A 14,442-nucleotide genomic window follows, 5' to 3' on the forward strand; every position below is an offset into this window, starting at 1 on the left:
CAGTCTGTTCCAGGGCAGTTTTTAAGAGAATGCCAAGTTGGAAGAGTGGGTATCACTGTTACAGTCGTAGGAGACAGCCCAGTCCTTGGTGTGTCAGATGACCTCCGGGACCCATCCACCGAGAACCCCAACGTCTACACAGTTTCCATACAGACACCCAAAAAAGGGGAGGGGCTTGGGGAGCCCTGCCCCGTCATGCAGTCTCAATAACGCATACTGTGCCCCCCGAAATAGGAAGATGATTACTGTAAAATATTCGACTATACCCATATCTGTCGAACCAGCCTCATTATAGAAGTCACGTTCTTCCCCTGTGTGGTCCTCTGTTTGATCTTTCAAAACCACGAGCAGTATGCCACAATCTCTCTGTGAAGTTCTGTTTCTGTAACTCTGCCAGCTGCTCCCATGGTTCCTGTTCTTACTGATAAGTCGTGGGCTGTGTGTTTAGGAGGGCAGCCAGACTTGGAAGGAGTCTGCTGAGAGTTGCCTTTCGAAATGTTGAGTCCTCCTGTTGAGCTCATTGTGCTTCTAGTTCCTTCCTCAGAATTAAAACAAAACAAAAAAAAAGTTCTTATCTATAATGTAAAGTTAAACACTTTAAGAATTTGATCTATAAACATTTTTTTCAAGCCCCACATGGATATTTTGTAGTATTGAAATGTAGCGATTAATAACTGCAACTTTGCTAATTTAGTGAATTGAGCGGCTCTGAATTCCCAAAGACAGACTTTTCTTTTTTTTTTTTTTTTTTAATTTTTTTTTTCAACGTTTATTTATTTTGGGGACAGAGAGAGACAGAGTATGAACCGGGGAGGGGCAGAGAGAGAGGGAGACACAGAATCGGAAACAGGCTCCAGGCTCTGAGCCATCAGCCCAGAGCCTGACGCGGGGCTCGAACTCCCGGACCGCGAGATCGTGACCTGGCTGAAGTCGGACGCTTAACCGACTGCGCCACCCAGGCGCCCCAAGACAGACTTTTCAAAAAGTTATATGCTTGGGGTTCCTGGGTGGCTCAGTGGGTTAAGCATCCAACTCTCGATTTCAGCTCAGGTCATGATCTCACAGTACGTGAGTTCAAGCCCTGCATCGGGCTACATGCTGACAGCACAGAGCCTGCTTGGGATCCTCTCTTTCCCTCTCTCTCTGCCCCTCCTCCAGTCATGTTTCCTCCTCACCCCTCTCTCTACCTCTTCCTCCCCCTGCCCCTCCCCTGCTCACTTCTTCTCTCTCTCTCTCTCTCTCAAAATAAATAAACATTAAACAGTTTTTTTTAAGTTAGATGCTTTTCTTATTAAAAAAAAATTACAAGATGAATTTTCAAGACAGAGTATAGAAAAGATTCTACAAAGAATGATGAGCATGCAGTTGTCACCTGGACCTTGTCTGTGGCTCTTTGGCAGCTTAAAACCTTGCATTTATATCCGCCAGTGTCACTCAGGGCTTGAGTTTGGAGTTCCATGTGGTAATTAGAGCCTCGTTTGTCAGAGCTGGTCCATGAATGTCTTGTGGATGAATGGTTTTTTAGATAATTGGGGCTTTACCCTTTAAGTACCTCTCTTATTGGATGCCCTGTTAAAAATGCATGACAAGTAAGCAAACCCAGCTTACCTAAAGGTAAGGTAATGTTGCTAAAAACAGCCCACGGTAAGCATCCACTTGGTGAGCATATGGGTGTTCACTGTAAAATTCCTTCAGCTTGGTTGCATGTTTAAAATTTTTCCTAATAAATACTGAGGGGAAAGCAGCATTTTTGAAAGTCCTGCACACACCTTATTCCAACAATGTTGTGGTTACTCAATGTGTGTGTGTGGAATGGTTAAGGCTGCCGGCTCTGGAGCCAGACTGCCAGGTTCCTGGGCTGTCTCTGCTGCTTCCCAGCTGTGTGCCCTTCAGGCAGTTACTGTCTTCTCTGAGCCTTGCCTTTCTTGTCTGTAAAATGGGAATGACAGTAGTTCCTGCTCCAGGGTTTGTTGTGGGAATGGACTGAGAAGATGTGTATATACGTGCCTCCCGCAGTACCGAACATCCTACACTTTGGCAAGTATGGCCACTCTACCCCCACTACCGTTACATTGCAGGTACCTTCAGCGTTGACCCCTGGCCCACTCAGAATCGTTACTGCTCTCCTTGGTCATTGACTTGAATGACAGTTTGGGGCTACTTTGAGACTTAATTTTCAATGCCATGGGTATTTTCCCCCCAATCAAATCATCTTTATGTTGTCTACCTCCCAGCCTGAATTGCCAGGAACGTAATTTAACTCTTCCTCAGTGAAGCCCAGCCCCATCCCAAACCTCAGTGATGGCAGTGTCTCGGGTGCCTGCGCCCTGTAGACAGAGCTGTGCGCTTTCCTGCCCCTGAATTCTGCTGGCTGCCACCTTCAGGTGAGCACATGGTCTCTTCGTTTGCCCCCGGGGCTGCTGTTCGCTGGTGGCTGTGCATTCTCTTCCCTCCCTCCCTCCTCTCCAGCCTTATGTTCACGACCTCTGCTGTTCATCTTTACCCAGGACAGAAAAGAGGACCGAGGTAAATCAGGAAGTGTCACGGATAAATGACGTCACCTGTATAGGGACCTCATAAGTGGGAATGATGCCCTTTTTCTACAGAACTGAGTGCTAGAGCTTTCTGTCCTCCACCTCTCTTGGGTTTGATGTCCTTCTCGTGGTTTTCAGCATATTCACGTTTTTTTGCAATCATCACAACTGTCTCAGAACGTTTCATGTTCTTAGAACATTTCATCACCCCAAAAGAAACCTCGTATGCATTAGCAGTCACTCCTCATTCTCCCCTCAGCCCTTGGCAACCACCACTCTACATTCTGTCACTTTGGATTTACCTCTTCGGGGCATTTCCTACAAATGTGGTCATATAATGTGGCATTTTGGAGCTGCCTACTTGCAGTTACCATGTTTCTGTCTGTGTTTAGGCATTTTAACGGTGCTTCGTTCCTTTTTACAGCATAATAATAAGCCAGTTACATAGATATACCAAATGTTGTTTATTCATCCATCTGTTGGTGCACATTGAGATTGTTTCCACCTTTTGGCTATTGCGATGGTGATGCCATGAGTGTTTGTGTGCGAGTGTTTGTGTGAACATATTCTTACTTCTGTGTATATACCTAGCACTGGAATTACTGGGTTTTCTGGTAACTCGGTATTTAACTTGAAGTTGAAGAACTGCCAACTAATCTACCAAGTGGCTGTGCCATCTTATGTCCTGCCAGCAATGTACGAAGGCTCTGACTTCCCCCCATCTCCACCTGTACGTGTTATTTGTCACTGTGATTGTAGCTATCCCAGTGGGGAAGTGGTATCTCCTTGTGGTTTTGGTTTTTCACTTCCCTGAAGACTAATGATGTTGAGCACTTTTTAATGCTTATTGGCCATTTGTAGATCTTCTTTGGAGGAAGGTCTGTTCAAATCCTTTACCAATTTTTAATTGGGTTGTCTTTTTATTGTTGAGTTGTAAGAGTTCTTCGTATATGCCGGATACAAGCCCCTTATCAGATGGAGGACTTGCAAATAAATTCTCCCCTTCTGTGAGTTGTCTTTTTGACTATCTTGCTGGCAGCCTTTGAAGCACAACCGTTTTTAATTTTGACGGAGTCCAATTCACCTGGTTTTTCTTATGTAACTTGCACTTTCAGATATTCTATTTGATGTCCCCAGTGACTTCTCTGGAAATCTGATTTGCTCACTGTGTACAGAATTGCATTATGCTTAGTTTTCCTGATTTGGAATTGTAAAGCACTTGCTTTAAAATGTTTGCCAGTAATAGAGGATGTTAGAAATGTTGATACTTGTGGAGGTGATAAACCCATTTCTGTGCCTTTAGCCTCAGGATGATAGAAAAAATACATCCTATCTATGCCCAGAGGTCAATTCACTGTCAGTGACAGTGGGACACTGGAAGCCAGTTTAGTAGCAGGGAGGGTGATTAAGTTCATAGTGGGACCTTATTAGGCAACTATTGAATAATATCATTAGGAAGCTTAATGAAAATGTTTATGATGTAATCTTCAATTTAAAAAAAATGAAACACAGGGCACCTGGGTGGCTTAGTCAGTTGAGTGTCTGACTCTTGATTTTGGCTCAGGTCATGGTCTTGTGGTTTGTGGGTTTGAGCCCTGCGTCGGGCTCTGTGCTGACAGCGTGGAGCCTGCTTGGGATTCTCTCTCACCATCTCTCTCTTCCCTTCCCCCGCTGGTGCTGTCTCTGTCTCTCAAAATAAATAAATAAACTTAAAAAAAAAAATGAAACACAAGTATGTGCCTTGTATGACTAAAATATGTGTTAAGACATTTGGACTAGGTTGAAGGGTATACAAAATTACAGGTAGTTTTAGTTTCATCTATTTTATTTAATACTGATATTTTATCTTAAATATCAATTTTAAGGTATTTTACCTAACAATTAAAAATTCAGTTTAAAAAAAGTGTGCATGATATTTCAAATCAGTGGGACAAATGGTGACAAGTAGTTAGGTCTGGTGTGCTTATTCTTATCCCACCCCACTTTTTTTTTAACAGGAATTATTTTTTATCGTCATGATCATCAGGGTTAGACTTACAGAAAAATAGTTTGCTATGAGTATTTAAGAACTTGAGTAGAGATATTTTGTCTCTTTACATTTTCATATTAAATCCAAATACTGACGATAAGGTGATTTTGGAATTAGAATTACTATTTATTTTAGTCATTACCAGTATTGCAGTTTGCTATGTTAATAATAGGGGTCCCAGAAACACTTTTCTCATGGCATCTCATGAAAGAATTATAATGATTTTATATGTAAATAAACCAATCACTCCAACATTTGAAACAAATTTCATTGAAAAAAATTCTTTTTATTCGGATTCTGTGTCTCCCTCTCTCTGCCCCTTCCCCGCTCATGTTCTGTTTCTCAAAAGTGAATAAACGTTAAAAAAAAAAAAAAGTTAAAGAATTTTGGGGCACCTGGGTGGCTCAGTCGGTTGAGCATCCGACTTCTGCTCAGGTCGTGATCCCATAGTCTGTGAGTTTGAGCCCCGCGTCAGGCTCTGTGCTGACAGCTCAGAGCCTGGAGCCTGCTTCTGATTCTGTGTCTCCCTCTCTCTCTCTGCCCCTCCCCGGCTTATGCTCTGTCTCTCTCTCTCTTTCTCTGTCAAAAATAAAAATAAACATTAAAAAAAATAAGTTTATTTAGGGAGAGAGAGAGAGAACACGCGCGCGCAGGGGAGGGGCAGGGAGAGGGGGGGAGAGAGAATCCCAAGCAGGTTCTTCAGTCAGCCTGAAGCTCGATGTGGGTCTTAAACTCAGGAACCGAACCTCGAGATCATGACCTGAGCCGAAACCAAGAGTCGGACGCTTAATCGACTGAGCCACTCAGGCGCCCTTGAAACAAATTTCAAATGATCAAAGATGTTAAAGTGTTTTGTTTGTTTCTTTTAAGGAACAATAAAGGCACCAAAGGAAATATAAAGGGAAGTAAGCACGATGCTAGGTCACGTGTATTATGCACACCCAAGGTGATGCCACAGTCTAAACTCCTGCACCGCAAAGTGGGTCCGTGGCTCCCCTGGCCCTCCGAGCTTTGGCTTCGGTCCGGGGTACAGCCAGTAACTAGGAGGTGCTCTCCCTTCCGTGGCCTGGACCGGGTGTGATAGGGCAGCAGACAGGGAAAGGCCGCAAAGGGAGGCCCGGCTCCTGTGGCAGCCAGCAGCCCCGCACCCACTTCGCACACTGAGGCTGACTTGGCCTCTGGGCCCGGCTTGGGGGAGGCAGAGGCGGTGTCTTGTTGTCATATGTGGGAAGGCTATGAAAAGAAAAACCCTTGTTGGCCCAAACATTTAAACAAGAGTTACACTAGGATGTTTTGTTCTCACTCTGACATGGTCAGAATTAATTTGGGCGTCCAAAACAGGATTATTTTGTTGTTGTTGTTTGGCTTTTGAATCTGAGTAACTTAATACAAGAACACAGAGGGAAATACAAAACAAAATGCATGGCTTAAGTCTGTCAGGGCATGGAACATCCCCTGGAACACCCCCAGGGCATTCTTCAGGGCATGATTTTGTTAGTGTTTGGGGGGCTTCACATTCAAGCTGCTGGTGACCTTCTTTGTGAAAAGGCCCCAGTGATCGGAGGCAAGCAGCTGAGTGTGTGTGGGCATCTGAGAAGTGCGTGGCCAGAGCCCGAGAGATCGTAATCACCGTTTTCTCTTCCTCCTCAGGTTTAATAGGAAAAACTTGCCTTCTGCAAACAACTGAAAAAACTGCCCTCAGAAACCGTTTCTTTGGCCCTCATGGAGCAGCTGGAACTTCCACAGTGAGGCCCTGGACAGGACAAGCTCTCTCTCCTGCCACCCGCCCCCACCCCCCCCCCCCCGACCCCGATCAGCCAGAGCGGTGGTCGCCATGGCCAGCAAGAGGAAATCCACCACCCCGTGTATGATCCCGGTGAAGGCGGTGGTGCTGCAGGAGGCCGGTGTGGAGGCCCAGCCGGCTGAGGCCTTGCCTGAGGGGCCCCAGAAAGAGCCGCCCCCTGAAGTGCCTGCCGGGGGCAGTGGGGAGGTGACCCAGACGCCCAGCAGTACCGACGGCACCACACTGGCCAATGGGCACCGGAGCACTTTAGACAGCTATTCCTATTCCTGCAGATACTGTGACTTCAGATCCCAGGACATAACCCAATTTGTGGGGCACATGAACTCAGAGCACACAGACTTTAACAAGGACCCAACTTTTGTATGCACTGAATGCAGTTTTCTGGCAAAAACTCCTGAGGGGCTTTCTCTGCACAATGCCAAGTGTCACTCGGGGGAAGCCAGCTTTGTGTGGAATGTGGCCAAGCCAGACAATCATGTAGTCGTGGAGCAGAGTGTCCCCGAGAGCACCTGCACTCCCGACGTCTCGAGTGAGCCCAACACTGAAGGGACCGACGGACAGGCTGAAATCATTATTACCAAAACCCCAATCATGAAGATAATGAAAGGCAAAGCTGAAGCCAAAAAAATTCATACGCTCAAGGAGAACATCCCCAGTCAGCCTGTCGGTGACGCGGCCTTACCAAACCCATCGGCAGGGGAGACCGAGGCGAAGGAGGGGGACCACTCCTTTGTCGACGGGGCGGTCCCGGTCGGTCAGCCAGCCTCCGGCTCGGCAAAAGCGCCACACGTGGTCAACGGGCCCCCGATGGGAGCGGTGCCAGTCCTGCCGGCCGGCCTCGCCCAGTTCCTCCCCCTGCAGCAGCCACCCCCCGGGCGTGCCCAGCACCACCACCAGCCGCCGCCCACATCCAAGTCCCTCCCCAAGGTGATGATCCCCCTGAGCAGCATCCCCACCTACAACGCGGCCATGGACTCCAACAGCTTTCTGAAGAACTCGTTCCACAAGTTCCCCTACCCGACCAAAGCCGAGCTCTGCTATCTGACTGTGGTCACGAAGTATCCGGAGGAACAGCTCAAGATCTGGTTCACGGCCCAAAGGCTGAAGCAGGGCATCAGCTGGTCCCCTGAGGAGATCGAGGACGCCCGGAAGAAGATGTTCAATACGGTCATTCAGTCTGTGCCCCAGCCCACGATCACTGTCCTCAACACGCCCCTGGTTGCCAACGCCGGCGGCGTCCAACACCTCATCCAGGCCGCCCTCCCAGGCCACGTGGTGGGGCAGCCAGAGGGCACGGCAGGTGGCCTGCTGGTCACTCAGCCGCTGATGGCCAACGGGCTGCAGGCGCCTGGTTCGTCCCTGCCGCCGGCAGTCACGTCCGTCCCCAAGCCGCCCGCCGTGGCGCCCATCAACACGGTATGCTCCAACACGACGTCGGCTGTGAAGGTGGTGAACGCAGCTCAGTCGCTGCTCACGGCGTGCCCCAGCATCACCTCCCAGGCCTTCCTCGACGCCAGCATCTACAAAAACAAGAAGTCTCATGAGCAGCTGTCGGCTCTGAAAGGAAGCTTCTGTCGGAACCAGTTCCCGGGCCAGAGCGAGGTGGAGCATCTGACCAAAGTGACGGGCCTCAGCACCAGAGAGGTGCGCAAGTGGTTCAGTGACCGCAGGTACCACTGCCGGAACCTGAAGGGCTCCAGGCCCGTGCTGCCCGGCGACCATGGCCCCGTCGTCCTCGACCCCGGGCCAGACATGCCCTTCGCCCCAGCGGCCAAGGCCCCGGAGGGGCCCTGCGTCCCACCGGCGGCCACCCTGGCCGCCCCTCCTTCAGCCAGACGGCAGGCCTGGCATCAGACCCCCGACTTCACGCCGACCAGGTACAAGGAGCGAGCCCCCGAGCAGCTCCGAGCCCTGGAGAGCAGTTTTGCACAAAACCCCCTTCCTCCCGATGAGGAGCTGGACCGCCTGCGGACTGAAACCAAGATGACTCGGAGGGAGATCGACAGCTGGTTCTCGGAGAGACGCAAGAAAGTGAGCGCCGAGGACACCAAGAGGGCCGATGAGGACGCCGCTCCAGAGGAGGCGGCGGCGGCTGCGGAGGATGACGGAGAAGAGGAGCTGGCTGGCGACCTGAGGGTCCCTGGCGGAGACGGCTCCCCAGAAGGGGCCGGTGGCCACGCGCTGGCCGAGCGCAAGGTCAGCCCCATCAAGATCAACCTCAAGAACCTGCGAGTCACCGAAGCCAACGGCAAGGGCGAGCTCCCGGGGCTGGGCGCCTGCGAGCCCGGGGACGGCGGGCCCGGCGAGCCGGCCGAGCAGCCCCCGGGCAAGGCGAGCTGCAAGAAGACGGCCCAGCAGCGGCACCTGCTGCGGCAGCTCTTCGTGCAGACGCGGTGGCCCAGCAACCAGGACTACGACTCCATCATGGCGCAGACCGGCCTGCCGCGGCCCGAGGTGGTGCGCTGGTTCGGGGACAGCAGGTACGCCCTGAAGAACGGCCAGCTCAAGTGGTACGAGGACTACAAGCGGGGCAACTTCCCCCCGGGGCTGCTGGCGGTCGCCCCTGGCAGCCGGGAGCTGCTGCAGGACTACTACCTGAGGCACCAGACGCTGCTCGAGCGGGACCTGCAGAGCCTGTGCGACAAGACCCAGATGAGCTCCCAGCAGGTCAAGCAGTGGTTCGCTGAGAAGATGGGCGAGGAGACCCGGGCCGTGGCGGACACCGGCGGCGAGGACCAGGGCGCCAGTGAGCCCGCGGCGGCTCACAGAGGGACTGGTGACGGGTACTCGGAGGTGTCGGAGAACAGTGAGTCGTGGGAGCCCGGAGCCCCCGAGGCCAGCTTGGAGCCCTCTGACGCGCCGAGTCCCCAGGCTGCCCTGGAGCTGGGTAAGGAGGCCCCTGGGAGTGCGGGGCCGTCCTCCGTGGGGAGGGTAGGAGGTCCCCGATGGATGGCCCTGGGGTGCCTGCCATCTCTGAGGCTGCCCCACAGCAGGAGCGATCGGCACAGGATGTGACTCTGACACAGGGTGGAGAGTTGTGTTTTTATTTTGTTTCACGTTTCTCCAAACCTGTGCAGGGGGCGGGAACACAGTGAACCTATGAGGGTGCCAGCTTTTCTAGCCATTTCTTAGCAATCGGAGAACAGGTCAAAGCGCCATCTGAGTCCGGCAGACCCACCACCCCTGCATAGGAGAGAGCAGTGGAGCTATTGAGGACATTCAACTCATCTTGGCGAGCAGAAGGAAAGAGGGGCTTTAATTGTCCTCAGATACGTGAAGCGCTTTTTTTTAAATGATGAAAGTCCTATAAATTTGTATTTCTGATTTGTTGTTCTTTCTGATTTGAAGTAATAGAAAGTCATCTTCCTTCTTGTGGAATCAAAAGCCTGCATTTTGTTCCTCAGTTTCTCTGGATCATATTTCTGGGATTATTAGAACTTAAAAGAAAACTTGAGATGATTTTATTGAAGGTAGTTTTATAGCCACAGATAAGTCACATTGTCAGTATTGGATCCTGACCCGAGTTCCCAGCCTGTCCTTTCCCTCCCCACCTTTGGGTATTTGTCTCCGTAGAGGCCTCCCTCATCACAGGATGGCCAGGAGCGATCAAACTTAGCTCTTCACAGGAGGCTGTGGGAACTGAGGAAGTATCTGGATTCTCAGATTCTCCGATTTGGGGACATTTAGAAGTTGGTTCCAGGACCTGATATTTCCAGACTTGACCTTGTTTTCTTCTGGGCCCCCATGAGTCACTGAGGTCCTCATAGGGAGTGATGGGCCCCAGGGAACAGGAGTGGCTTCACAGGGCTGGTTGCCTCAGGCACCTTCTCCAGCCCTGGGCCTGCCCCTCGGGAATGCCCACCCTCGCTTGCTGGCAACTAGAATAAACTGATTCCATTTTTTGTTTTAAATTAAAATTTCCCTTAAGTGTATTCTTGGTTAGCTGGAAATAGGGTGGTGGTTACACAGCCCTGTGAATATATTTAAAGCCATTTAATTGTACGTTCAAAAATAGTTAAAATGGTTAAGTTTTAGGTTATGTATATTTTATCACAACTTAAAAAAAAAAATGGCTAGCCTGGAGTTGGGATGAATGGGTTTGAGTCACGGTCCCTTAGGCTGGAGAATGGAGGAGTGGCTGGCAGGAAGGCATTGCTCATGGCATTAAGAGGTCCCTGGAGCCAGCGGTAGCACCTTGGCACGGCAAGGATCAGGCTGCTTTGGGGGCTATACGAGCGGCAGCTGATGTGGAGGTGACAGGCATGTGTTTTCTCCTCAGAAACGGACTGAATTTGAACTGATTACACTGAAGGACTGGCCAGTCTGGGATGCCGCCTGCCACGTGAAGGGGCTCCACCCGACTCTCCGCTGCCACATGCTGTTCCCACGCCCGCCGCTGGGCACACACGAGAGCTTCTGGAGGCCTCGCTGCCAGCCCGGAGCCCACTGCCACCTTGGGCCCGCCACCACCAAGCGAGCCAGCCAGCGGGGATCGCAGAGTCCTCGTCAGTTCTTCCTCCCACAATGTAGGACCTTTCCTTTGCCTTCCAGTGGATAAAATAGTTCAGATTTCATATTCATAGACACAAATCAAGTTTTTAACATATAAATCTGCCTATACACATTTAATAAAACGTCAGATTGTAAACACTTTAATTACATAGAAACTTTGGTTAGCAAGCAGTACATTGCCGTCTACGTCATCTCTAAACATGCCCCGTGTCTCTTCTCTAGAGATCCCTGGGGCCGCGCGTCCCCTCGGCAGTGGGCCGGGGGCACCGCACACTCAGAGGCGTACCTGTTCGCTCCTCCACGAAGGCAGGGCTTTTGAAGAGGTCTCTGCTGTCACGCCGGGCTCGCGTCGCCCTGCGGGATGATAATCTGTGCAGAAGCGCCGGTCCCTGCGGTTTGTACGTGATGGCGCGTGCTCGTCCCGCCCGAAAGTCCTTACAGCCCTTCTCCTTTTTCATGGGCGTCGGAAGCATGGACCAGAACTTTTCGGTTCTCAGATCACCTTAGACAAAAGTTTGTTGTCAAGCCTGATGTACTGACCTATGTGCCCACATTTTTGTTTTTGTTTTTGTTTTTGTTTTTAATCTAGATGTGTTGAGAGTGAGAGGGAAATTGAGAAAAAGGGGGCTTAAAGTGGAAGCGCGCAGCCCCGGCAGGTGGCTTTGGCCGCTGTGGTTTTCAGAGCCCTTGACCCTCACTCGCTTCAAGGCTGCCTTTGGTTGGGAAGGAAGACCTGCACTCAGCCAGTAGTCCGAGTGAGAGCTGACAGGATCTGGGACTCCGGAGTTCTCAGAGCTGGGGTGGGCTTGCACGCAGGGGTTCCTGGCAGGACGCCCAGAGTACTCGCGGCCCTCACGCCAAGGGCCTGGCTGGGTGCTGGACATCACTGGACGGGTGCTTGTGAGGATTTTTCAAGTTCTGCATTTCTGTCCCCAAAACTTGGAAACAAAATCTTGGTCTACTTTAGCCTAATCCTCCCATCCGTTTTTTTTTTGTTTTGAGAAAATCACAGGAAAAGGTGCTTTTGCAACACTGGGGAACTTGCTTACAGAGCTGTACTACATGGTAAATCCTTCTCTCCCCAAGACGGGCTGCCCTGACAGCAGCGGGTGGAGGGTGGGGCAGGCAGAAGGCCCATCACGTGTACTTCTCACCTTCTGGGGACCACCCGCTTCCCAAAGCACCGTGACCTCATGAGCACGCTCCTCCTGGGCCCAGGCTGGGTGAGTGGCAGGGCCTTTGGGCAAGAAACCCTGGTGGTGGGCTAGGCGTCGTCCTTCTCCCCAACCCCACGCGGGAACTGAACTGCGTGGGGCAGTGCTGGCTTGGCTCCAAGGACTGAAGGTGGTGGTGGCGCCTTCTGCCTTCCAGGAGAGGGGCTGTCTTTGCCAACCCCAAGCCCTTGAGCCCCTGTTCTTCTAAAGTGTCTTCTCTTCTCCCGGGCCCTGTAGGGACCACCTCTTAGTTGTTAACAAGTGAGTACTTGGCAAGTTTTGCACCCCATGTTTGTGTCCTTTCCATCTGAGTGTGAAGCTCTTTAGCCCCAAGGGCCTGTTTCCAGAATTGCCAAGAGTGGTGAGTGATTTTTCCTTCAGAGAACAGACACCTGGGATTTTTCCTTTAGTGTTTATGTACATGCAGATTAATTTATATATACACATAGATACAGGACAAATACTCACTTTGATACTTTACTCAGAAGATGTACATCTGAGGTGTGCACCTGAGGAATCTAGTGGTGTGTGGGTGCCGGGGACAGTAGCCTGTGTTGAAGGCAGTGCTGGGATCCCAGGTGCGGCTGGGGTGGCCCAGCCGGAAACCATCAGTGTCTGAGACACCACCCTGCGGGCCCCACTCCAAGTCCTGCACATACTGGCCAGAGGGTTGTGTCTTTAGAGAGGGTTTTCTTGGTTATTTAATTTGTGTTCATATTTCATTTACAACCCAAACAGCAAAACAAAAAACGAATTACGTGGTAGACAAGTTGGTGCAGGACATAGGGACCCCACCTCGGCACCAGCCTGTCTTTGGAAGGTGGGAAAGCTCCGTCCGGTGCTGCCGCCTGGGCGTGTTTTCCTCACAGATGTTCGCTCTCCCTTCGCCCAGGGCCACCCCGCACATGGCAGGACCGCCCAGGTAAGGAGCCCCGCAGACTGGATGGTTCCTCCCCACACTGTGCTCTTGGACCGGATTGGGTAGTGGGGTTGGAGCCTCAGACAATGAAAGGTGAAGGCAAGAGAGACAGGTCAGTGAGCAGGTGGCCCAGGAGATGTTGCAACAGGTGCACAGGGCTTTGGGCGCTTGAGGAATACAGCTGCCCCGGCACGCGGAAGCATGCTGGCCCGGAACCGGAACTGCACCCCGTGCGTCGGGCCCCTGTCCCGTTGTGAGACAGATCACTGCGGTTTTGCACACCGCCGGAGGGTGTCTGTAACGTCACCTCCATTAAGAAGGCAGTCTGTGGGCTGTAGAGCTGAGAGAGGTGGGACGGGGTTTCCTAAAGTGACTGGTCGTTCCCCTCTTCTCCCGACGCACTTGGACTTGTCACGGTAGTAAAATCTTTGGTGTTTCTTGTTGCCTGTCTTGCACGTTTGGTTTATTAATATTTTTACACAGAGTTGTAGATCCAGTTTTAATAGGTGAAACTAGATCATCATTCTGATCAGAGAAATCTGAATTTATGATACATACACTTTGCATATTTAAAAAATTTTTTTAATGTGGTTTTTTTTTTTTTTTGAGAGAGAGAAACAGAGTGCAAATTGGGACAGAGGCAGAGAGAGAGAGAGACACAGAATCCGAAGCAGGCTCCAGGCTCTGAGCTGTCAGCACAGAGCCCAACACGGGGCTCAAACCCACGAACTGCCAGATCATGACCTGAGCCAAAGTTGGATGCTTAACCAACTGAGCCACCCAGGCGCCCCTACTTTGCATATTTTGATTACTCATTTGAATTCTTGACTATTAATGAGCTTTTTGATTTGAGAGGAGCATTCCCATTTTCAGGAGTCGAGGGTTCCAGAGTGTTGGATGGCCTGTTGGTGTTTGGGGTTTGGTAGCATCATGTGACTTAGAGCTCCTGGCTTGGCCAAGCTGCGTGGGTGACCAAAGCACCAGGACCTGAAGGCCTGCTTTCCGGAAGGACAGGTGCGGGAGCTGGGCAGGGTGCTGTACTGACGGTGCCGTCCGAGCTGGCCATGGGAGGCTGACCCACCGGGAAGTTTCTGCAGGTTTTCCAGGCTGAGTTGTGGCTCTTATCCTGCACAGGTCCTGTGTCACCTCCCTCTCCCCTCTGGCTCTGGGACATCTGTGCCCGGCCGCCTTCCATGGAGGGTGGGCGTTGGCCTTTCTGGCTGGGTGCTCGCCTTGTCCGCACACCCTCCTCAGCACCCTGCCTGTGCTGCCTGCTCTCGGCCCTGTTGCCTTGTGTCTGCCTGTTCTCTTCTTGTACCGAGATCCTTGGGTTGGAGCAGCTTTGTCAGTTTAAATGCCACAGCCCACATGGATAAAGGCACTTCGTAGAAGAGAACCAGCCAAACCAAACCTGAAATTTGGGTTTTTTT

The 14,442-nt window shown here is 51.2% G+C and overlaps 1 protein-coding gene across 6 annotated transcripts in view; it reads left to right on the forward strand.

Annotated features, from left to right (window-relative positions):
• ZHX3 (zinc fingers and homeoboxes 3) overlaps positions 1 to 13,682 on the forward strand; it is a 106,374-nt gene extending 92,692 nt beyond the window's left edge. For 5 of the 6 annotated variants that reach the window (XM_047851665.1, XM_047851668.1, XM_047851663.1 and 2 more), the window contains 2 exons: positions 6,214 to 9,254; positions 10,647 to 13,682. In XM_047851665.1, the coding sequence (XP_047707621.1) occupies positions 6,398 to 9,254; positions 10,647 to 10,657 (2,868 nt within the window). In that variant the 5' untranslated portion in view covers positions 6,214 to 6,397 and the 3' untranslated portion in view covers positions 10,658 to 13,682. Of the gene's footprint in view, positions 1 to 2,237; positions 2,385 to 6,213; positions 9,255 to 10,646 lie in introns of those variants that run through there. The other variant, XM_047851666.1, reaches the window with a different exon arrangement.
• Positions 13,683 to 14,442: the final 760 nt, after the last annotated feature.

This window comes from Prionailurus viverrinus, chromosome A3 (assembly GCF_022837055.1).
Source record: "Prionailurus viverrinus isolate Anna chromosome A3, UM_Priviv_1.0, whole genome shotgun sequence".
NCBI classification, from domain to species: Eukaryota; Metazoa; Chordata; class Mammalia; order Carnivora; family Felidae; genus Prionailurus; species Prionailurus viverrinus.